The sequence below is a fragment of the Oncorhynchus mykiss genome, chromosome 26, assembly GCF_057628025.1.
Source record: "Oncorhynchus mykiss isolate SJ-2025 chromosome 26, ASM5762802v1, whole genome shotgun sequence".
NCBI classification, from domain to species: domain Eukaryota; kingdom Metazoa; phylum Chordata; class Actinopteri; order Salmoniformes; family Salmonidae; genus Oncorhynchus; species Oncorhynchus mykiss.
The window spans coordinates 1,685,815-1,711,063 of NC_143047.1; the positions used below are offsets into that span (position 1 = coordinate 1,685,815).

Sequence of the window (25,249 nt, forward strand, 5' to 3'; positions counted from 1 at the left end):
TCTGGCCATTATGGAAGAGTGGCAAGAAGAAAGCCATTTCTTAAAGATATCCATAAAAAGTGTTGTTTAAAGTTTGCCACAAGCCACCTGGGAGACACACCAAACATGTGGAAGAAGGTGCTCTGGTCAGATGAAACCAAAATTGAACTTTTTGGCAACAATGCAAAACGTTATGTTTGGCGTAAAAGCAACACAGCTGAACACACCATCCCCACTGTCAAACATGGTGGTGGCAGCATCATGGTTTGGGCCTGCTTTTCTTCAGCAGGGACAGGGAAGATGGTTAAAATTGATGGGAAGATGGATGGAGCCAAATACAGGACCATTCTGGAAGAAAACCTGACGGAGTCTGCAAAAGACCTGAGACTGGGACGGAGATTTGTCTTCCAACAAGACAATGATCCAAAAAATAAAGCAAAATCTACAATGGAATGGTTGACCTGAATCCAATCGAGAATCTGTGGAAAGAACTGAAAACTGCTGTTCACAAATGCTCTCCATCCAACCTCACTGAGCTCGAGCTGTTTTGCAAGGAGGAATGGGAAAAAATGTGAGTCTCTCGATGTGCAAAACTGATAGAGACATACCCCAAGCGACTTACAGCTGTAATCGCAGCAAAAGGTGGCGCTACAAAGTATTAACTTAAGGGGGCTGAATAATTTTGCACGCCCAATTTTTCAGTTTTTGATTTGTTAAAAAAGTTTGAAATATCCAATAAATGTCGTTCCACTTCATGATTGTGTCCCACTTGTTGTTGATTCTTCAAAAAAAAATACAGTTTTATATCTTTATGTTTGAAGCCTGAAATGTGGCAAAAGGTCGCAAAGTTCAAGGGGGCCGAATACTTTCGCAAGGCACTGTATATCCGCCATGTTGTGGAGTCAACATTAGTCAGAATAGCATTATAAATATTCAATTACCTTTGATGATCTTCATCAAAATGCACTCCCAGGAATCGCAGTTCCACAATAAATGTTTGTTTTGTCCGATAATGTCCATCATTTATGTCAAAATAGCACCTTTTTTTATCGCGTTCAGTCCAGTAATCCACATTCATCAAGCGCGTTCACTAGTTTCAGACGAAAGTCAAAAAAGCTCCGTTACAGTTAGTAGAAAAATGTCAAACACTGTATAGAATCAATCTTTAGGATGTTTTTAACATAAATCATCAATAATGTTCCAACCTTTCATGTGAGCGTGCGAGACTGAGCCTGTGGCACTCTGCCAGACCACTCACTCAGAGCTCTTATGAGCCCCTCCTTTAGAGTAGAAATATCAAACAAGTTTCTAAAGACTATTGACATCTAGTGGAAGCCGTAGGAAGTGCAAAATGACCAATATCCCACTGTGTATTCGATAGGGGCTGAGTTCAAAAACTACAAACCTCAGATTTCCCACTTCCTGTTTTTTCCTCAGGTTTTTGCCTGCCATATGAGTTCTGTTATACTCACAGACATCATTTTAAGAAACTTCAGAGTTTGTTCTCCAAATCTACTAATTGTATTCATATTCTAGCTTTTATGGCTGAGTAGCAGGCAGCTTAATTTGGGCATACTTTTTATCCAAAATTCTCAATACTGCCCCCTACCCCAAAGAAGTTAAGCATGTCCCAGGTTAGGTCACCTAGCAGCACGAGCTCTGGAGATAGATGGGGGGCAATCAATTCACATATGGTTTCCAGGGCACATCTGGGCAGAGGGTGGTCTATAGCAAGTGGCAACGGTGAGAGACTTGTTTCTGGAAAGGTGGATTTTTAAAAGTAGAAGCTCAAATTGTTTGGGTATAGACCTGGATAGTTAGCCTGCAGAGCTCTGTCTATCTCTGCAGTAGATTGCAACACCGCCCCCTTTGGCAGTTCCATCTTGTCGGAAAATGTTATAGTTAGGGATGGAAATATCAGGGGTTTTGGTGGTCTTCCTAAATGTTAACATGCATGAAACAAAGGCTTTTACGGTTACAGAAGTCAACCAATGAGAGCACCTGGGGAGCAGGGGTGGAGCTAGGCACTGCAGGTCCTGGATTAACCTCTACATCACCAGAGGAACAGAGGAGGAGTAGGATAAGGGTACGGGCTAAAGGATATCAGAACTGGTCGTCTAGTACGTTCGGAACAGAGAGTAAAAGGAGCAGGTTTCTGGGCGCGATAGAATAGATTCAGGGCATAATGTACAGACAAAGGTATGGTAGGATGTGAGTACATTGGAGGTAAACCTAGGCATTGAGTAATGATGAGAGAGATATTGTCTCTAGAGACGTTTAAACCAGGTGATGTCACCGCATATGTGGGAGGTGGAACTAAATGGTTGGTTAAGGCATATTGAGCAGGGTTAGAGGCTCTACAGTGAAACAAGACAATCACTAACCAGGACAGTAATGGACAAGGCATATTGATATTAGGGAGAGGCATGTGTAGCCGAGTGATCATAGGGGTCAAGTGAGTGGTTGGGCTGGCTGGAGACACGGCGATTCAGACAGCTAGCAGGCCGGTGCTAGCAGAAAGGCTTTAGAAGGACGTCGCGACGGAGGATAGTCTGTTTTAGCCTCCGCATGCGGTGACGTTGATAGAGCAGTCGTGATGGATTAGTAGGGTTCCGAGTAGCAGAGGGGTCCAAGTCCAATTGGCAAAATAGGTATAGTGGCCCCAAAAAATTGGCAGATGGATCTATTCAGCTAACAGTCCAATATGCTCTAGACTGCTAGCGAGCCGCGGCTAGCAGATGGGCATTCAGGGGACGTCGCGGCGTAGGAGCCTGTTGAGTACCCCCTCAAGCAGGTTTCGTCGGTAGTCCAGTCGTGAAGGATTGGCAGAGTTCCATGCCCCTTACCGGCAGTAGAAGGGGTCCGGGTATTGTAGCCCAGGAGTGGCTGATGGGCCTCTTCAGCTAGCCAGGAGAATGGGCCTAGCATGGGCTAGCTCCAGGCTAATTGGTGCTTGCTTTGGGACAGACGTTAGCCAGGAGTAGTCACTCGGATTGCAGCTAGCTAGCTGCGATGATCCGGTGAAGTTTCAGAGCATGCGGTAGGAATCCGGGGATATGGAGAGAAAAATAGGCCAGGTATGATCTGGTTAGAGTCACGTAGTACAAACTGGCGAGAGATTTCCGAGCTAAAGGTTAGCTAATGACCGCTAGCAGTGGTTAGCTGACTACTAGCTAGTAGCTAGTGAGCTGGCTAGAATCTGTCAGAGGATTCCGGATCCGAGGTAATTAAAAATACTTTAGAAAAAACAGATCCACACCACATTGGGTGAGGCGGGTTGCAGGACAGTATTTTGAAGTTGAGGTTTAGAAAAATATATAAAAAAAATATATACATGGGACACGACAAGACGAAGGACAAAGACGTATGAATTCTACGCCATCTTGGATCTCATTTAAATGGTAAGGAACATCAAGCTCATTCCTGTGCACGTTCACCAACATGTGAAGTTCATCATAACTTATTAATTTGCTTGCTGAAGGCAAGAACAATAGATTTCGCTAATAGTTTTATGACTTCTTCTGCCAGCTTCAGAGCTTAAACTAATTTAATCTATCAACACAAAACCAACATTCAAATGTGCAGAGCGCCCCAACTTCAATTGCATGAGATTTTTTTGTTGTTGATAACATTTATACTTTTTAATACTACAACAATATTTAAATGAGCTCCAATTAATTTCAAATGCCCAAAAAAGGGGAGACTCGTCGAGGCCTGGTAACAGATGGAGTATACATCACGAGGCGATGGCTCCATCTGCTGGACATGCCAGGTCTCGACGGGCTCTCCAGCCAGGACTAATTGGGGCTGATTGGGAGCTGGTGATTAATCAAGGGCGGATTGCTCACCAGCTGTGCAAGGCCCATAAAGCTGCCAGAAGGGCAACACACAGGGGGAGTGGGGGAAGAAAGGACTCCCGTGTTATTGTTGACAGTTGCAGAGGTAACAAGAGGGAGTTCAGTTGTGCCCGACAGGATACAGCCAGACCCGAAATCCCAGAAGACGTCATCCCGGTGAGGGTCTCATGGGGGAGACCTATCCTTTAAATAAACACCCTTGAAACTGAGCTAATCCTTCTCTGTCCGTGTCTGATATGGGTAAACGTCTTGACCAAACCCCCTGGTTTGCCACAGCCCACACCAGTAGAAATCAATTTTCTCGAGCTGAAAGACAACCACCATAGCTTACCCATGATGATGCACACCGATTGTCATCGTTTTAGTCAAAGTATTATATATTTGGGCTTGAAGTGACGAATCCGAACTGCACAATTTTATAAAATTGTATAAATTGCGTGACATAGTATTTTGAAACCCAATCCCACCGTCGCCCCAAGATGAATGGTTTTGCATCACTACACACGCCACTTGGTGTAATGTTAGCTAGAAACCACAGATATCTATCCAGATAATGAATAGGCATTCGCAAAAGAAAATTCTAATAAATGAGTTACATGTAATTTGAAGCGTGCATGATCATGAGCAATTTCACTTCCCCTGTGAGAACCATAATTAAACATTTGCATAAATGAAAATGGGTTTGAATGAGAACCATAAGAATACAGAGGTAGCTATTCAAAATGGTCCTACTCCTTGGCCAATTAAGCTACACAACCAACTTCAAAAACATTCAGTCTATCCTAACTTCAAATTTGTATCAACTATAACTATAAACATTTGCATAAATTAGCACAAACTCACCATCAGTAACTCTTGAACCGTTCAAGCTAGAGACACCAAACCAAGTTTTAACAGGCTATTCAGGCCATTCTATTCAATCGAATAAAAAAATCAATTATTCCATCTACATACTTTTTAAACTATAACCAGTCACTACCATTACACTGCAGTCACAACCACTACTGTAATTGATTTCAAAACCATAAATACTTTTTAAAAAGCTAGCAAGCACACACATTTTGTCCAGGAAATAAACTTCTCACTTAATTTGTATTCTTATAAACTCTGCATGCTTTCCCAAGTCGTAGTGGGAGGACCATACAAAAAAGAATCAAGTGACTGAAAATACCGCATGAAAAAAAAGTAGTTTACAGGGTGGGAACTTTTTGTGTCTGTAAAATGTATTATGTGATAAAGTATGCACAAATATTGATATAATAACCATTAGTGGTATAATGTACTTAGTAAAAAATACTTTAAAGTACTACTTCAGTAGTTTTTTGGGGTATCTGTACTTTACTATTTATGTTTGACACCTTTTACTTCACTACATTCCTTAAGAAAATAATGTACTTTTTAATCCATACATTTTCCCTGACACCCACAAGTATTCCTTACATTGTGAATGCTTAGCAGGAAAGAAAATAGTCCAATTCACGCACTCATCAAGAGAATATCGATGGTCATCACTACTGCCTCTGATCTGGTAGACTCACTAAACATGAATGCTTCATTTGTAAATTATGTCTGAGTTTTGGAGAGTGCCCCTGTGTATCCGTAAAATAAATAAATATATACACTGCTCAAAAAATAAAGGGAAACCTAAAATATTTATTTTATTTTTTTATTTTACCTTTATTTAACCAGGCAAGTCAGTTAAGAACAAATTCTTATTTTCAATGACGGCCTGGGAACAGTGGGTTAACTGCCTGTTCAGGGGCAGAACGACAGATTTGTACCTTGTCAGCTCGGGGGTTTGAACTCGCAACCTTCCGGTTACTAGTCCAACGCTCTAACCACTAGGCTACCCTGCCGCCCCGCCCCAAATAACACATCCTAGATCTGAATGAATGAAATATTTTTTATTAAATACTTTTTTCTTTACATAGTTGAATGTGCTGACAACAAAATCACACAAAAATGTTCAATGGAAATCAAATTTATCAACCCATGGAGGTCTGGATTTGGAGTCACCACACTTGAAAACCACACTACAGGCTGATCCAACTTTGATTTAATGTCCTTAAAACAAGTCAAAATGAGGCTCAGTAGTGTGTGTGGCCTCCACGTGCCTGTATGACCTCCCTACAACGCCTGGGCATGCTCCTGATGAGGTGGCGGATGGTCTCCTGAGGGATCTCCTCCCAGACCTGGACTAAAGCATCCGCCAACTCCTGGACAGTCTGTGGTGCAACGTGGCGTTGGTGGATGGAGCGAGACATGATGTCCCAGATGTGCTCAATTGGATTCAGGTCTGGGGAACGGGCGTGCCAGTCCATAGCATCTATGCCTTCCACTTGCAGGAACTACTGACACACTCCAGCCACATCAGGTCTAGCATTGTCTTGAAGTAGGAGGAACCCAGGGCCAACCACACCAGCATATGGCCTCACAAGGGGTCTGAGGATCTCATCTCGGTACCTAATGGCAGTCAGGCTACCTCTGGCGAGCACATGGAGGGCTGTGCGGTCCCCCAAAGAAATGCCACCCCACACCATGACTGACCCACCGCCAAACCGGTCATGCTGGAGGATGTTGCAGGCAGCAACATGCTCCTCCTTGCACAAAGCCAGAGGTAGCGGTCCTGCTGCTGGGTTGTTGCCCTCCTACGGCCTCCTCCACGTCTCCTGATGTACTGGCCTGTCTCCTGGTAGCGCCACCATGCTCTAGATACTACGCTGACAGACACAGCAAACCTTCTTGCCACATCTCGCATTGATGTGCCATCCTGGATGAGCTGCACTACATGAGCCACTCATGCTACCACTAGAGTGAAAGCACCGCCAGCATTCAAAAGTGACCAAAACATCAGCCAGGAAGCATAGGAACTAAGAAGTGGTCTGTGGTCCCCACCTGCAGAACCACTCCTTTATTGGGGGGTGTCTTGCTAAATGCCTATAATTTCCACCTGTTGTCTATTCCATTTGCACAACAGCATGTGAAATGTATTGTCAATCAGTGTTGCTTCCTAAGTGGACAGTTTGATTTCACAGAAGTGTGATTGACTTGGAGTTACATTGTGTTGTTTAAGTTTTCCCTTTATTTTTTTGAGCAGTGTGTATATATATATATATATTGTGCCGTCTGGTTTGCTTAATATTAGGAATTTGAAATGATTTATACTTTTACTTAAGTATATTTTAGCAATTACATTTATTTTTAATAGTTAAGTATTTTTAAAACCAAAGACTTTCAGACTTTTACGCAAGTAGCATTTTAGTGGGTGATTTTCTAAGAAGGTATCTTTACTTTTACTCAATAATGACAATTGGGTACTTTTTCCACCACTGATAACCATTATATCGAAGTAAACTTGGAGTCACGGATGATGTTGTGTGGTCCTCCCACTACGACTCATTAAGGTATATTAGGCTACAGATGAAATACTTATGAATAACTTCACAGGGTGGTGAATGTGCAAGGTGATGAGCTTGATGCGCCTTTCCAATAAATATTGAGGGTCTTATTCTGGTGACATGACGATCAATGCTTGTCTGCCATCTGACAAATAATATTGCTCTTATCCATAATAATCTCCTTGTAGGTAATTTTACACGCACTGTATCTGCGAGCTGTTGGCTAGAGTGCATGTGCCAAGACCAGAGTGGGCATATTTGCTATATAATGCAACAGTTTGTGACAAAACCATCAGTAGATTTGAAAATGCGATGGAAATCCATTTAACTTGAATTTTTCAACGGGAAAAGTTATATTTATGTAACACTGGAATGATCGATAATGGGAGATACTATGTGGCTTTTTAAACAGTTTTACATGAACAATGTCTAAAATCAGGTTTTATGCTATCCCAAAGCAAGAACTTGTCCAGCACTGGTAGAAGCGATTACAGGAGTCACAATGAGACTATTTTGTTTCCATGAACCTCATGCTTTAAGTAATTCCAAGCATGGCACTGGTAGGAGAGATGAAGGACACAATATGAGAATATTTAGTGTGTTTCAACTGTGAACTATATTTGTAAACAGTTTTCTATGAACATGGTCTAAAATCATGTGTAATGAAATGTTCAAGCTAAAACTAGTGCAGTACTGATTGAGAGATGATACGAGACAATTTAGTTGAGTTTCAACTATGAACTATATTTTTAAACAGTTGTTTAAACTGTTTTCGGGAAGTTTCAACATTGCACTGGAATGATAGATAATAGCAGACAGGTGTCTTGTTAAACAGCTTAACATGAAAATAGTCTAAATTCATGTTTTTGCGATATTCAAGCAAGACGTAGTACAGCACTAATAGGAGAGATTATAGGGGAACCTTTGAGACTATATTTGTAAACAGTTTTCCATGAAAATGGTCTAACTGCACATAAGTGGGGCGGCAGGTAGGTTAAATAAATAAAAATGTTTACAAAAAAATGAAATGTGAATTTGTCCCAATACTTGTTGTCCCATAAAATGGAGGAGACTATATAAGAAAAGTGCTGTAATTTCTAAAACAGTTCACCTGATATGGATGAAAATACCCTCAAATTAAACAGTCTGAACTTCTAGCACAGAGATACAGTGCCTGAGACCGCTGTGCCACTCGGGAGCTCCAATTATGGATACTTAAAATATATAAAGGAGGCTGTTTATGAACAATTGATGATCTATCTTTTATGATATATTTCACAAAATCTAGCTCATAGTATGCATATATTATTTTGGGCCTATACTGTACTCTCAAATAAGATTACTTTGGCAAGTGAAAAATATTCCTTTGCAGATATCCTGAGGAATCGAACTTGGATATTGGTTCTATCCTATGAAAGGCGTATATGAGAATAGATGTGTACCATTACTGAATAAAGCACTCCTGAACTTGTGATGGCACTAAAATGTCAATATAAATAGGTATAAATTACTTACATTTGTGCAATTACCACACATTGTACTTAATCTACCACCTGTGTGCCTTCATTTCACTTTAAAATGTGACTATAGATGGTAGCTAGCCCTAAAAATAACATTTGTCTGAATACTTAAGCACATACTCCTAATGTTTGTATTTATTTTGGGTCCCCATTGGATCCCCATCCCCATCTTTATATCATTTTAAAATGACCAAACATTCACAGATTTTACAACACACTGTGTGCCCTCAGGCCTCTACTCCACCACATATCTACAGTCGTGGCCAAACGTTTTGAGAAACATTCACAGATTTTACAACACACTGTGTGCCCTCAAGCCCCTACTCCACCACATATCTACAGTCGTGGCCAAACGTTTTGAGAATGACACCAATATCAATGGCAAGGTGCTCCATCATGCTGGAAAAGGCATTGTTCGTCACAAAACTGTTCCTGGAAGGTTGGGAGAAGTTGCTCTCGGAGGATGTGTTGTTACCATACTTTATTCATGGCTGTGTTCTTAGGCAAAATTGTGAGTGAGCCCACTCCCTTGGCTGAGAAGCAACCACACACATGAATGGTCTCGGGATGCTTTACTGTTGGCATGACACAAGACTGATGGTAGCGCTCACCTTGTCTTCTCCGGACAAGCTTTTTTCCAGATGTCCCAAACAATCGGAAGGGGGATTCATCAGAGAAAATGACTTCACCCCAGTCCTCAACAGTCCAATCCCTGTACCTTTTGCAGAATATCAGTCTGTCCCTGATGTTTTTCCTGTAGAGAAGTGGCTTCTTTGCTGCCCTTCTTGACACCAGGCCATCATCCAAAAGTCTTCACCTCACTGTGCGTGCAGATGCACTCACACCTGCCTGCTACCATTCCTGAGCAAGCTCTGTACTGGTGGTGACCCGATCCCACAGCTGAATCAACTTTAGGAGACAGTCCTGGCGCTTCCTGGACTTTCTTGGGCGCCCTGAAGCCTTCTTCACAACAATTTAACCGCTCTCCTTGAAGTTCTTGATGATCTGATAAATGCTTGATTAAAGTGCAATCTTACTGGCAGCAATATCCTTGCCTGTGAAGCCCTTTTTGTGCAATGCAATGATGACGGCACGTGTTTCCTTGCCAGTAACCATGGTTGACAGAGGAAGAACAATGATTCCAAGCACCACCCTCATTTTGAAGCTTAAAGTCTGTTATTCAAACTCAATCAGCATGACAGAGTGATCTCCAGCCTTGTCCTTGTCAACACTCACACCTGTGTTAACAAGGGAATCACTGACATGATGTCAGCTGGTCCTTTTGTGGCAGGGCTGAAATGCAGTGTAAATGTTTTCTGGGGATTCAGTTCATTTGCATGGCAAAGAGGGACTTTGCAATTAATCTGATCACTCTTCACAACATTCTGGAGTATATGCAAATTGCCATCATACAAACTGAGGCAGCAGACTTTGTGAAAATGTATATTTGTGTCATTCTCAAAACTTTTGGCCACGACTGTACAGTACTAAATCCATGTGTACAAATCTTATCGTTTGTGTGTGTGTGTGTGTCTGTGTGTATGTGCCAATGTTTGTGTTGCTTCACAGTCCCCGCTGTTCCGTAAGGTGTTTTTTTTTTGTATCTGTTTTTTTAAATCTAATTTTACTGCTTGCGTCAGGAACTTGATGTGGAATAGAGTTCCATGTAGTCATGGCTCTAAGTAGTACTGTGTGCCTCCCATAGTCTTTTCTGGACTTGGGGTCTGTGAAGAGACCTCTTGTGGCATGTCTTGTGGGTTATGAATGGGTGTCCAAGCTGTGTGCCAGTAGTTTAGACAGACAGCTCGGTGCATTCAACACCTCTCATAAATAAAAGTAGTGAAGAAGTCAATCTCTCCTCTACTTTCAGCCAGGAGAGATTGACATGCATATTTTTAATATTAGCTCTCTGTGTACATCCAAGGGCCAGCCGGGCTGCCCTGTTCTGAGCAAATTGCAATTTTCCTAAGTCCTTTTTTGTGGCACCTGACCACATGACTGAACAATAGTCAAGGTGTGACAAAACTAGGGCCTGTCGGACCTGCCTTGTTGATAGTGTTGTTAAGAAGGCAGAGCATCGCTTTATTATAGACAGACTTCTCCCCATCTTAGTTACTACTGCATCAATATGTTTTGACCATGACAGTTTACAATCTAGGGTTACTCCAAGCAGTTTAGTCATCTCAACTTGTTCAATTCACACATATTTTAGTTAATATTTGGTTGAGGTTTAGGGTTTAGGGAGTGTTTTGTTCCAAATACAATGTTTTTAGTTTTAGAAATATTTAGGGCTAACTTACTCCTTGCCACCCACTGAAACTAACTGCAGCTCTGTTACGTGTTGCAGTCATTTCAGTCGCTGTAGTAGCTGAAGTGTATAGTGTTGAGTCATCCAAATACATAGAAACTCTTGCTTTACTCAAAGTCAGTGGCATGACATTTGTAAAAATGTAATTTTGATAAGACCAACTCAACCTTAAATGGTTTGAAAATGGTGGCATAAGATACCAGGAATTATTAAATTATGCCCCGTCTCAGTGCTACATGTAGTAATACTACAGAATAGTCTCTTCACTTTTGGTTGAAGTTTGACTGAACAGTATAAAACAATCAAAATGAAGAAATCCCCATTTAAATCACTTAGTGTTGCAGCCCTAGGGTCATGAACAACTCATAAAGCAAATGTTGAACTTTTATTATTCAAAAACATAATGCCATCATACTGCCAGAAATGTGGAAAATATTGTGATAAGATATTTTGCCCATGTCACCCAGCCATATCCTACAATCTAATGTTGAACACAGATAAATACCCTGACTGATTTAGATTCATTTCGGTATCCACATGAAAGTGCAGTTCATGCTTCGGCTATGCACAATTACATTTCATTCCTTCCACATCAGGATATCCATTACTGAGTTCAAGGTCTAGATTGTTAGTGATAGACAGCTCATTTATTGGTTTGCTGCAGCTCCAGACAAGTAATCAAATTGATTCTGGTGAAAGGGGCAAAACAATAAACAAATAAAAATTCCAGTAATTATTAACCTAGTTTCATGGTTTTTGATGGCTGCTTTACATGGAACTATGACACACGTGACAGACTGTTGAGACTTATCTTACTTTTGGACTTATTTCACATTAGTAGAATTCAATATTGTTCCTGTCAGAAGCAAGCAGTGGATTCACCAAAAAAGCTTTGCAGTAGTGGCTTGTGCCAACACTGACGGTATTTTCATTGGACACCAAACCTGTGTTCGAAGTGCAATTTGTCCATTTTATCAACATAACATATTACCCTTAAAAGAGGACAAGTCACAAAAGTGCAGGTTAATGACTAACAAGGGTCCTTCTTGATGGCTGGTTGGACTCGGTTCCTTGGACCGATTTCTCCATGGTCATTTAACTAGTGGCATGTTAGTTAATCATCAAGAATGTCTTAACCTCAAAAGCAGAAATTGAAAAGTGTATTGCGCTTGAAAACCATTATTTCTACAGAGGGACTTCACCTCTGTACAGGGGAGACTTGAGGTGTGTGAAGGGTTAGACCTGCAATGGCATGAATAAATTGCAGCAAGTTGACACGGAAGGACAACTTTTGCTATTTATAGCCAAAAGCATTCAATGTTTAAAACCCAGGACGATTGAGGCACATGCAGAATCAGCTGAACACTCAAAGGTTATCGTGATAAGAGATGTAGCACTAAGCGCCACTGAATTTACCACTGTCATTAAATCTGACTTAACTCAATCCTCCTGACACCAACAACTTTTCAAGAGACAGAGAGGTAGTCCAACAAATGTATGGCCTATTTGTTAGGGATGTAAGGATTCACCAATAAAGATGGGAATCCAGTTCTAATGTTTAAGATACCAGTGCGTCGGTTCTTGGGACTCCAAACCAATACGATTGTAGTATGTGTCGGTCAGAAAACGTTTTATATTCCTATTGCTTTCCTCCTTCCTTCCGAAACCTCATTTTTGGTGCGTCCTTAATTGCATATGTAACTGTGTGTAAGTGCGTATGACAGTAATTGATCTACAAGTAGTGTTGCATGCCAAGCAACCCCAATACCTGTCAATAGTTTTTGTAACAACTCTGCGCACAGTGCCCAGCTTCCCATGTTGTCCACCGAGAGGTAGGCCTATCCCTGATCAAATATTTGCTCATCTGCGCAGCACCTTCAGCATTCAAATGCTTGTAAAAATGACTTAGGGAATATTTAATCATTGGCTTCATTAGATAGGTGACAACCAATGTAATTTGCTGGTTTATTGTTATCAAATGTGCTGTAGAAAACTGTGGTTTACTGGAATAAAAGTAGGCTACCGGACAGACAACCGTTGGGGCTTACATCATTTATATTATTGTTGCACGGTACACTGAGTTTTGATACTAGAACATGAAAAACGTTTCGGTACTAGAATTTTTGTTACTTTCGGTACTTTTGTAAAATGTGTCTCGTGTCATCTACTGATTGAGAGAAGATCAAGTCTGTCTATCAGCACAGCCGAAGTCCCCTTATAGCGCGAGCGCACCATGCCTTCTCTGTCAGTGCCTGCTCCACTTTCTCATTGCTAGCTCCAGCCTGTCCTGAGGAACCACTGCACTCACTGGATGTCTGGGATGCATCACCACTTATGCAGCACAGAAGTTGACACACTTGAATAATGCAACACAGCGTTTAGAAAGGTTGAAACTGATAATTAGTGTTCGCGAAACAATGCGCATTACAGGCTAGAACACTTGACAATGCAATAAGATACTGGTAGCTTCAAGCTTTGTAGGGTAACGTTCCTTGCTAGCTTACAGCTGAAATGAACATCAATTCACTACCCTAGTACCTTGTTTGTGTCCATGTCAACTATAACGAAAAATATTGATGATTTCAAAACTGATTAATCAAAAACTATTCATTCGGGGTTTAGTGTAGCTGAAGGGTGGGACTAAAAACAAATAAAAACAAATTAAAAAAAGATAACTCATGTAAAATATACCGTGTCTGTAATATGTATATAGTATAAGCTGTACGTAGAAGCCTAAGTATCATTGTCCATTTTTCTCCAATAAGGGGAGGGGTGGTAGGATTATGGTAAAATAATAAAGGAAAAATGTATATTTTAAAGAAATGTATATTTGGTATTGGAAATTATGCAGACAATTACATTGATAGAACCCATAATCTATCTGCAATATTAAAGCTGATCCACCCCAAAAATAACAAACAGACTGTGTGTGTGAGAATGACGTCATCGGTCTTAAAGATACACTTTTGTAAAAGAAGAGATTGCTTATTTTATGTAAATGTTGTTGATAAGCATAATAAAATAAGTCCCAAATGGAAGTGAAACTGATTGTTTTTCATCTGTAGCCTCATGAAATCAGCAAAAACAAGCACAACAACTCAATGAATGCACACACTCCTATTGCATATGCAGTCTCTTGTGTATTGTAAATAAGCCCAGGCTACATCTTGTTTTACCCAGCTTATCAATAAAGATGTATCATTCAAATAAACTATTACTATTAAGTTATATGTAGATAAATCAGTAAGAAAAACAAAGTCTAATTGAAAGTATGATTGTATCATTGATTCATTAATGCATACATTAAAAAAATCAAACATGTAAATATAATGATATTGAACTCAAAAGATCTGTCTGGATCAAGTGCCATTATGTGACTGGCTGAGGAGTCTTCTTTTTTGCTGTGGTATTGTTTTGGAATCGAGTATCGTGATGGTATCGTGATACTAAACCTGGTATCGAAGTAAAAATCCTGGTATCGTGACAATCATTTATTTTGCTCAGGGTCACCGTCATGAATTATTCTGGTAGTTTTGCAAGCCTCACAGCACAGAAGTTCCAAACGGTCAAAACCACTCACTTTTGAGATGGGTAAAATCCAAAGCCGTCTAATATTCATTGGCTATGTCTCAATTTATTTTTAAGGTAACGATACATTACTAGTTCAAAACACTTAGGGCTCCTGAGCTCCATCAGCAGCAGATTTAGAATGGAAAATCACTGTCTTCATGCAAATGTTAATATATCGAACCACATATCAAACTGAATTGTTCCGTTCCTCTGATCAAATTGCATCGCAAGGAATCGTGTCAACCGAAAATGCATTGTTCCTGTATCGTATTGGAGCCCAAGCATCTGGATGCGAATCATCATTGAAAGGGAAACACCCTACTGTTTATCTATTGCTCCCAGGCAACATCCTGAAGAGGACATAAAACAGGTTGCTAACCACTAACCAAGTCCCGCCATCCAAGACACCACCAGTATATTAAATTCTTATTTGTACAGAGGATAATAAACAGCTCCACTCTTTTTATGACTGTTTCTTGAGGACAAGCACTTGATGGGCCATAAAAAGGCAATCACAAAACCTTATAAAACAGCAAGCACTTCACAGGCACAACGCTCACCTCCCTGTAAATGAACTTTTTGCTAGTGTCCCAACTTACAGATTAACACTGCTTTTAAACATTTACAAATAATTTAACAGGTCATGAATTGTGAATGAATTGTGTGTGTGCCTGAGTGGTAATGCCCCCAAAAAAGTACAAATGAGTCTAGAAGTTCATGGTTTAGATCCATGTGACTGCCTATCCTGCATTCTTTCCTCCTGCTCTATATTATCCTCTGTTTTTGAATATATAAAAGAAAGAAGGGATTCTAGTCTCAACATGTAAAAATGTACACGTCAAAATGGCAAAAATGACGGAGCTTCATAAATTAGAGCCCATAAGCCTCCTCTGAATTATGGAAGGCAAAAAAATCTGGGAATTGAGTCTGGGAAATGTAATTAAATCAACCATCCTGACCCCCAATAATTATTTTTGGAGGCTTTTGAAATCCCATGGCTGGTATAATGCATTCTTTGTTTTCTAGACTAGATCCAGTTAAAGTTGAGCCTCATGTCCACTGGCCCCTTCATCCAGTTACCGAGCTCACAGCACCAACTATCCCAAAGACAGAATACAACAGTCCCTTACTCTTCCTTCTTCTCACCCTATTCATCAGCACTGAACAGAATTGTTCCTGTAACCAAGAAAGTGAGGTAAGTAAACTAAAATGACTTATCGTCCCTTAACAGTCACTTCTGTCATGATGAAGTGCTTAGAGAGGCAAGTTAAGGACCATATCACCTCCACCTTACCTGACACCCAAGACTAACTACAATTTTACATATCGCCCAAACAGATCCACAGACGACGCAATAGCCAATGCACTGCACATCCCATCTGGACAAGAGACATTCATATGTAAGAATGCTGTTCATCGACCACAGCTCAGCCTTCAACACCATAGTGCCCTCCAAGCTCATCACAAAGCTGTGCAACTGGATCCTGGACTTCCTGATGGGCCGATCCCAAGTGGTGAAGGTAGGCAACATCACCACGCAGATCCGCAACATGAGGGAAACCCACATGGGTGCGTGCTTACCACCCTCCTGTACTTCCCGTTTACCCATGACAGCGTGGCCATGCATGTCTCAAACTCAACAACGAGACAGCGTACAGGGAGGAGGCGAAAGACCTGGCGGAGTGGTGCCATGAAAATAACCTCTCCCTCAACGTCAAAACGAAGGAGCTGATCGTGGACTACAGGAGACAGCAGGGAGTGCACATCCACACCGACGGAGCCACAGTAGAGAGGGTCAAAAGCTTCAAGTTCCTCAGCATGCACATTACTGACAACCGGAAATGGTTCCTTCACACAGACAACGTGGTGAAGGTGGCGCAACAGCGCCTCTTCAACCTGAGAATGCAGAAGAAATTCGGCCTGGCCCTTAAGAGCCTCACAAACTTCTACAGATACACCATTGAGACCATCCTGTCGGGCTGTATCACCACCTAGTAAAGCAATTGCACAGTCCACAATCGCAGGGCTCTCCAGAGGGTGGTGCGGAAAGCCCAATGCATCACCGGCAGCACACATTTACAAGCATCCGGTGTCACAAGAAGGCCAAGAAGATCATCAACTGAATTGGTCCACCCACACAGACAGCGTTGTGAAGAAGGCGCAGCAGCGCCTCTTTGACCTCAGGAGGCTGAAGAAATTTGGCTCGTCACCAAAAGCACTCACAAACTTCTACAGATGCACAATCGAGAGCATCCTGTCGGGCTGTATCACCGCCTAGTACGGCAACTTATCCGCACACAACCATAAGGCTCTCCAGAGGGTAGTGAGGTCTGCACAACGCATCACGGGGACACCTACACCACCCGATGTCACAAGAAGGCCATTAGGATCATCAAGGACAACAACCACCCGAGCCACTGCCTGTTCACTCCGCTATCATCCAGAAGGAGAGGTCAGTACAGGTGCATCAAAGCAGGGACCGAGAGACTGAAAAACAGCTTATATCTCAAGGCCATCAGACTGTTAAACAGCCACCACTAACATTGAGTGGCTGCTGCCAACATACTGACTCAACTCCAGCTCACATCAATAATGGAAATTGATGGAAAAAATATATCACTAGCCACTTTAAACAATGCCACTTAATATAATGTTTACATACCCTACATTACTCATCTCATATGTATATACTGTACTCAATACCATCTACTGCATCTTGCCTATGCCGTTCTGTACCATCCCTCATTCATATATCTTTATGTACATATTCTTTATCCCTTTACACTTGTGTGTATAAGGTAGTAGTTGTGGAATTGTTAGCTAGATTACTTGTTGGTTATTACTGCATTGTTGGAACTAGAAGCACAAGCATTTCACGACCCTCGCATTAACATCTGCTAACCATGTGTATGTGACAAATACAATTTGATTTGATTCAGTGTTTTCCATGGATTACCCAGCCAAATAGGGCAGTGTTAGTCTTATCAGATGTTCTATAAAACACAGGAAAAACTGCATTTTGACTACACTTGCCCTTTAAAAGAATCCTGAGGAGGATTCACCATCTTCATCAAATGTTAAGAATTTATCTGCAATTAAATCATCAAAAAGCCAAATTTGGGAGCCAAATTAACAGCTTTCTTACCAATGCAATTCGGTAAGCTACTGACAAGTCACTCAATTGAAAGTCACTGTCTGGCAAGTCTCGATGGACTTCATATCGAAAATAAATGAGATCTTTAGTATACTTTTCCAGATGCGATACCGTGGAGATAACAACTTTGTATTATTTTATTAATTTTTATTTTACCTTTATTTAACCAGGTAGGCTAGTTGAGAACAAGTTCTCATTTACAATTGCGACCTGGCCAAGATAAAGCAAAGCAGTTTGACACATACAACGACACAGAGTTACACATGGAGTAAAACAAACATACAGTCAATAATACAGTATAAACAAGTCTATATACGATATGAGCAAATGAGGTGAGATAAGGGAGGTAAAGGCAAAAAAAGGCCATGGTGGCAAAGTAAATACAATATAGAGAGAATGACATGGGTGTGCAAAGCTGTCATCAAGGCAAAGGGTGGCTACCTTGAAGAATCTCAAATATAAAATATATGTTGATTTGTTTAACAGTTTTTTGGTTACTACACGATTAAATAACTGTCTTCACTATTATTCTACAATGTAAAAAAATAGCAAAAATAAAGAAAAACCCTTGAATGAGTAGGTGTGTCCAAACTATTGACTGGTACTGTATGTATGTATAGATAAATACAATTACATTTTGGGGGGATTGTGTGTGTAGTGATTTATTTTTATTTTTATTATTGCTAGTTATTACTGCATTGTTGGAGCTAGAAACACAAGCATTTCGCTGCACCTGTGATAATATCTGCACATCTGTGTACACGACCAATAAACTACGATTTGATTTTTAAAAAGTACCATGGGTGGGGGAGGAGGTATGGAGCATGCATGCATATACCATTTTACTCCACAGCCAGAAGGGGAGAGACAGAAGGGTGTGGGTTAAAGATATGGGTGTAGGTGTTTTAAATCAGCCTAATTCCTCAGCATATGTGGAGCAGAGAGGGGGACATGTTAAGACATGCGCTCTGTTTTTGGCCAGAGGCATTCAGGAGATAGAGAATACTATCCATGCCTTCAAACCCAAACACAGCTGTCATTTTATAATAATCCCTCACCTGATCTCGTTTTTTAAAATACATTTTTCAGTGTCAAAATGTTTTTTAATACTGTTGCTTCGATGTCATTCTCTTCCTGATGGCATTCAAACAGAAAGCAAAACCGACAGAAAACATTGCTTCGGCAACGTCTTCCATCTCAAAGAAAACCATGAAGATAATGCTTTGGATTTTACAATAGACTTGAAAGTTTCAAGGAAGGGAGTTGTTATATTCTCTCTCTCAAACTGTCTTCATCTATAAATATAATGTCTACATCCACATCCCTGACAAAAACTGAGCCAAGTCATCAAAACGCGAGGCAACTGACAGGGACTTGAGGATAACAACAAAATATGTCATAGAGGGGTTGTCAAATCACCCCACGTAATTATGGGGTGTTGACTTTGGTCACTTGAGCACAGCACACTTCTGACAGAGGCCATGCATGGAGTTCAATGACACTACACCTACTTTGCTGCTGGGAGCATTATCATTTGTACAGGGAGTCAAATCTTTGCCCTTGGAACAACACTGTGTACGAAAACTTATAAAGACACAAAGGTTATAGATTGGCCTACAGTACACACCCAGACATATTGGCACATTATATCACTGCTCCAGAAAAGGATATTCTATAACACAGAGGCACCATAATCTAAACAACATAAATGCAACTTAACCAGGTCACAAAACAGGTTATAGCCTGTTTTATAGCAAAAGCAACAGAGGGCCTGGACACTATTTTACATAAAACAAATTAAGCCAAATTAGACAGACAAGTCTATGTGGAGAAAACAACCCATAGTGAAATGTACACTCAAATCAAATTTGATTGGTCGCGTACATATATTTTGCAAATGTTATCGTGGTTGTAGCTAAATGCTTATGTTCCTAGCTCCAAAAGTGTAGTTATACCTAACAACACAAATCCAAAAAATTTAAATAAAAGGATTAAGAAATACAGAAATATTGGAACGAGTCATATCAGAGTCCAGAATATCAATATGTAATGATGGTTTGTATAGACATTTTGGATGGTGTATGAATAGAAAAGATGTGTACAGCAGTAGTTCTACAGGATGAGCCTTGACTTGAATACAGTATATATATATATATATATATATAGATGAAGTGGGTAAAACAGCATGTAAACATGATTAAAGTGACCAGTATTTAACGACTGTGTACATGGGGCAGCAGGTCTCTAAAGTGCAGGTTTGAGTACCAGTACACAGTGCACAAAGACAAATACAAGCAGCCACAAAGCAGCATACATATGCGATCAATTTGAGTGGGATAGGTTCTACAGTGGTGTGTAATCTTATTAAAATATATCTGCATTTGGCTGGTCGACAATGGTCCCATCAGGCTCTTTACATATCAGCTTGGTTCATAAGTGGAGTCAGGAATCACACCTGATTTAGGGTCAGATACGAGCTGTTCGCTGAAGGGGTACTGAGTTGAGGATAAGGTTGGGATGAGCTGATTCTAGATCTGTGGTAAATTGCAACTTCAAGATGAAGAACAATTTTGCAAAGACAGGCTGTAATTAATTGATGAAGTGAGCATAATGACAGGTGTTTATCCAGTGAACTTGCAGGTTGACTAAATGCATTTAGGCACTATGCACCTAATATCTAATTCCCAACTGGTACACAGGCCAGGTGTGCACTCTTCTGATAATAAATATACAATGACATTGGCAGGATTATGGCTTTATGAACTAGATTCCGTTACGTAAAACCATAAACATTTTGATCACTCCTCAGGACGTTTGAAGACAAATGCCATTCAAGCGTAGATGTCTAGTATTTAGTTAAATGCATGAATCAATCTTCAAAGGTTACTTGTTCTTATACAGGTACAAATGAATATACTACATTAAAATATCCAACAGCAAATGAGGGATTGTTGTCATACAGTAAGTGAATGACGCACCCAGAACTGTGACTTTTAGGCTACTCAAAACAACACCATATAACACAGCTAATTACCACTATTAGTGCAATCTCGCAATCAGCGTGAATGACATTTCGACCAACAAAATATTCTGAAATTATTATCATCATACCTCCAAAATCTTGTCCAAGTCATCTTTGGTGAGACAGGGGTAGTCTTCTAGTATTTTATCCCTTTGTGCATTGTACTGTTTTGCAGCAAGTTTCCAATTCGGTTCCTCGAGAACTTGGAATATTGCTGCCCCGATGGACAGATAAAAAATGATCGCAGAAGTCAATAGAGGACCTTTATCCACCATACTTACAATGGCTCAACTTTTAAATTCGCGGGAGAGGGGTCCCAATTTAAAAGTGTAAGTGTTGTACCAAGCACATGCTCAACAGTCTTTTGGGGCGGCTTGACTTTTATCCCTTACGAGTCTTTTGAAAAACTTGTCGAAAATACCTCTGGTAACATTTGCTCTGGTGCAAATAATCAGAAAGTGTACATAAATGTATCCGAACTGTGCGAATATGAACGCTGTGCTGAAATGTCAACACAGATGCGTGTTTATTCGGTGCAGCAGTTTGCTCTCCACGTGGGCTGCTCTGTTGCAAATGATTACCCGCTACGGAGATGCCTAGGCTACTACTGAAACTTGTGGGGGAGTGGAGAAACGCACAAAAAGATCCGCCCATTAGAATAGGCTCTTCTAGTCACTAGTCTGGGGGTGGGGGTTCTGCTGGTAATGCCCGCTCCTCCTGCATACATTGACTGCATTACTTTATATTTCGTGTTCCAGTTTTCATTTGCAGCTGACTTTCGCTTCGGCTTGCCAGTTCATTATTGTGGTGAAATGTTTTAATGTTTTTCCTTCAACTCATTTATTCAGTGCGTTCGATGACGTGGGCCAACCAAGGCGTTTGCCAGGGATAAATACAATACATTATTATTTTATCATTTCGAGGCCACATAACTTTATTTTTCCCAGAAGGAAGTTGTGGCATTCAGATATTAAACACATAACATTTCACACATGACAAATCCAAGAACATTGTGCAACAATAATGGCATTAATTACAAGGAAGCTGTCATTGTTGTTATCATTGCAGAGGTATACAAAAATATTTTACTATGTCTGGCAGCGGTGGAAAAAGTACCCAATTGTCATACTTGAGTAAAAGTAAAGATACTTTAGTAGAATGTGACTCATGTAAAAGTGAAAGTCACTTAGTAAAATACTACTTTAGTAAAGTATTTTTTTTATTTTTTATTTAACTAGACAAGTCAGTTAAGAACAAATTCGTACTTACAATGACGGCCTACAACTGCATGCAGTCGTGAGGGAGACAAATATTTTAGTTCCTAGGTTAGGGCCCTTCATTTTGAATAAATCTAACAAATGTGAGTTGTTAGAATATATAAAGGATAACAGTTTCTATGAAGTACATATGTTCTTTTCACCAACTACTTTATGTACCCATACCAAATGTAACATATCATACTAATTTGAGTGTTCCAGATTTACATTTACTATGTTACGTTTAGTCTATGAGACCAGACTGAGTAGGTCTGTGACATTGCATGTTGTCATTATTGCCAAATTAATACTCTTAATTACACCAGGAAAATTCTGGCTTATAAAATGTCCATCCATGCCTTTTACCAGTTCTGAATACCAGTAATACAAAGAGGGTCTGATGGGGTCAATTGAGCCAAAATATGAATCCTACTTATCACGTAGCAGTCAGAACAATGGCCATAATAATCTCCCGAACGCAACACAAGCAACATGTGACTATCCTCTCACATCTACGGTAAACCACAATGGAAACAGAAGCAAATGAATATGAACCTCTCTAAAGGATGTTTCGTTTGGAGTCGAATGCCAGAGCTGTGAATTCAGTAGTGGAGTCATAATAAAACATCTACTGTATACTCGACTCATTTATTGAGTCTGACTACGACTGTCTGATAAAGCACTTTTGATATTCCATCTGAAGCCTTTAAAATAGTTGTGTGACCCACCAAGTAAACAAATATATTTTCCTAACCGCAACACAATCAAATTAATTTTGTAAAGCTCTTTTTACAACAATTGTCACAAAGTGTGTGACCCACCAACAAAGCAATTCTTCCAACCACCCCACACACAAGTTGTGCTTTACAGTAACCCAGACTAGACCACCACACAGTTTTTAGCTGCCCTCCTACTATTTAGCTGCAACCCATTGGTCGGTCTCCAACCCACTAAGAAACACTGTCCTAGACAACACATGACAACACAAGCTCCATGTGACCACCCACCCACAGTTAGGTGCTTGTCCCATTGGACTCAAAAGTAGTGCACTGTATAGGGAATAGGGTACCGTTTGGGACACAGCCCCCTCTTCACTTGCTGTCCTGACTAAGAGCATATGTCAGATAAAGAGGTAAACAAACGCAGGGCACTGTTAGGATGTGGCTTCCCTTCTCAGGACAAAGTGGATGTTGTTGTGACCACGAACCTGAGGGATGCAGGCCCTTGTTTGTAACCTTGTTATTGTATCTGCCTTTCAGGCCAAGAAAGGTGTGGGGGAAGGAAGCGTTGTGAGATGGACGTCTTTATCTTAAGCCCTTGTGTATTACACAGCCTTCCTTTCATGTTGAACCTCCCAGCTTGGCCCTCTGTTCTCTCTCTCTCTCTCTCTCTCTCTCTTCGTGTGTGTGTGTGTGCGTGTGCATGTACGCATGTGTATGTGTGTTTTGCCCTTCCACTAATACCACTCACTCCAGCCATTACTCCGTGCCTTTCCTCCCCAATTAAGGTTCCACTAACCTCCTGCGATACAGTTTTTTTTAAATGTTTTATTTATTTACCTTGTTTACAACAAAGGAGTGAAACAGGCTTATATTTTGGGTTCTGGTGGGGTACGACAGTTGAACTAGGTTTGTGATATAAGTATATAAGTTATAAGTTATATTCTAGGAAAATCAATGTGTACTATATCATTAATTTAAACATCTGTAAATGGATGTAGCAACAGCAGATTGACCCTTTAAATTCATGGAGGCTTTTTCAATTAATTCCCCTTCACTGATGCTCACGTGTCACAGGTGAACATGATCAGGTTATCTGGTCATCAAGTTAAACTGTTTAAACATCATCTTTGTGGCTCGGTTGGTAGAGCATGGTGCTTACAACATCAGAGTCAAAGGTTCAATTCCTGCTAGGATGCTTCCTATGAAAATGTATGCAGACATTACTGTAAATTGCTTTGGATAGAATATGGAATATGCACTGCTCAAAAAAATAAAGGGAACACTTAAACAACACAATGTAACTCCACGTCAATCACACTTCTGTGAAATCAAACTGTCCACTTAGGAAGCAACACTGATTGACAATAAATTTCACATGCTATTGTGCAAATGGAATAGACAACAGTTGGAAATTATAGGCAATTAGCAAGACACCCCCAACAAAGGAGTGGTTCTGCAGGTGGTGACCGCTTCCTGGCTGATGTTTTGGTCACTTTTGAATGCTGGCGGCGCTATCACTCTAGTGGTAGCATGAGACGGAGTCTACAACCCACACAAGTGGCTCAGGTAGTGCAGCCCAACACCGTGCAGGACGTTTGGCATTTGCCAGAGAACACCAAGATTGGCAAATCGCCACTGGCGCCCTGTGCTCTTCACAGATGAAAGCAGGTTCACACTGAGCACATGTGACAGACGTGACAGAGTCTGGAGACGCCGTGGAGAACGTTCTGCTGCCTGCAACATCCTCCAGCATGACCGGTTTGGCGGTGCGTCAGTCATGGTGTGGGGTGGCATTTCTTTGGGGGGCCGCACAGCCCGAGGTAGCCTGACTGCCATTAGGTACCGAGATGAGATCCTCAGACCCCTTGTGAGACCATATGCTGCTGCGGTTGGCCCTGGGTTCCTCCTACTGCAAGACAATGCTAGACCTCAAGTGGCTGGAGTGTGTCAGCAGTTCCTGCAAGAGGAAGGCATTGATACTATGGAATGGCCCGCGCGTTCCCCAGACCTGAATCCAATTGAGCACATCTGGGGACATCATGTCTCGCTCCATCCACCAACGCCACGATGCACCACAGACTGTCCAGGAGTTGGCGGATGCTTTAGTCCAGGTCTGGGAGGAGATCCCCAGGAGACCATCCGCCACCTCATCAGGAGCATGCCCAGGCGTTGTAGGGAGGTCATACAGGCACGTGGAGGCCACACACACTACTGAGCCTCATTTTGACTTGTTTTAAGGACATTACATCAAAGTTGGATCGGCCTGTAGTGTGGTTTTCCACTTTAATTTTGAGTGTGACTCCAAATCCAGACCTCCATGGGTTGATAAATTTGATTTCCATTGATCATTTTTGTGTGATTTTGTTGTCAGCACATTCAACTATGTAAAGAAAAAAGTATTTAATAAGAATATTTCATTCATTCAGATCTTGGATGTGTTATTTTAGTGTTCCCTTTATTTTT

General features: G+C 40.9%; 1 protein-coding gene across 1 annotated transcript in view; it reads right to left on the reverse strand.

Moving 5' to 3' along the window:
- The window catches only part of kcnk5a (potassium two pore domain channel subfamily K member 5a), a 59,027-nt gene extending 37,406 nt beyond the window's left edge, over window positions 1–21,621 (reverse strand). Inside the window, exon 1 of the mRNA XM_021585671.3 lies at window positions 20,898–21,621. Coding sequence (XP_021441346.1) covers window positions 20,898–21,083 — 186 coding nt within the window. The 5' untranslated portion in view covers window positions 21,084–21,621. The remainder of the gene's footprint in view (window positions 1–20,897) is intronic.
- Between the last annotated feature and the right edge of the window lie 3,628 nt (window positions 21,622–25,249).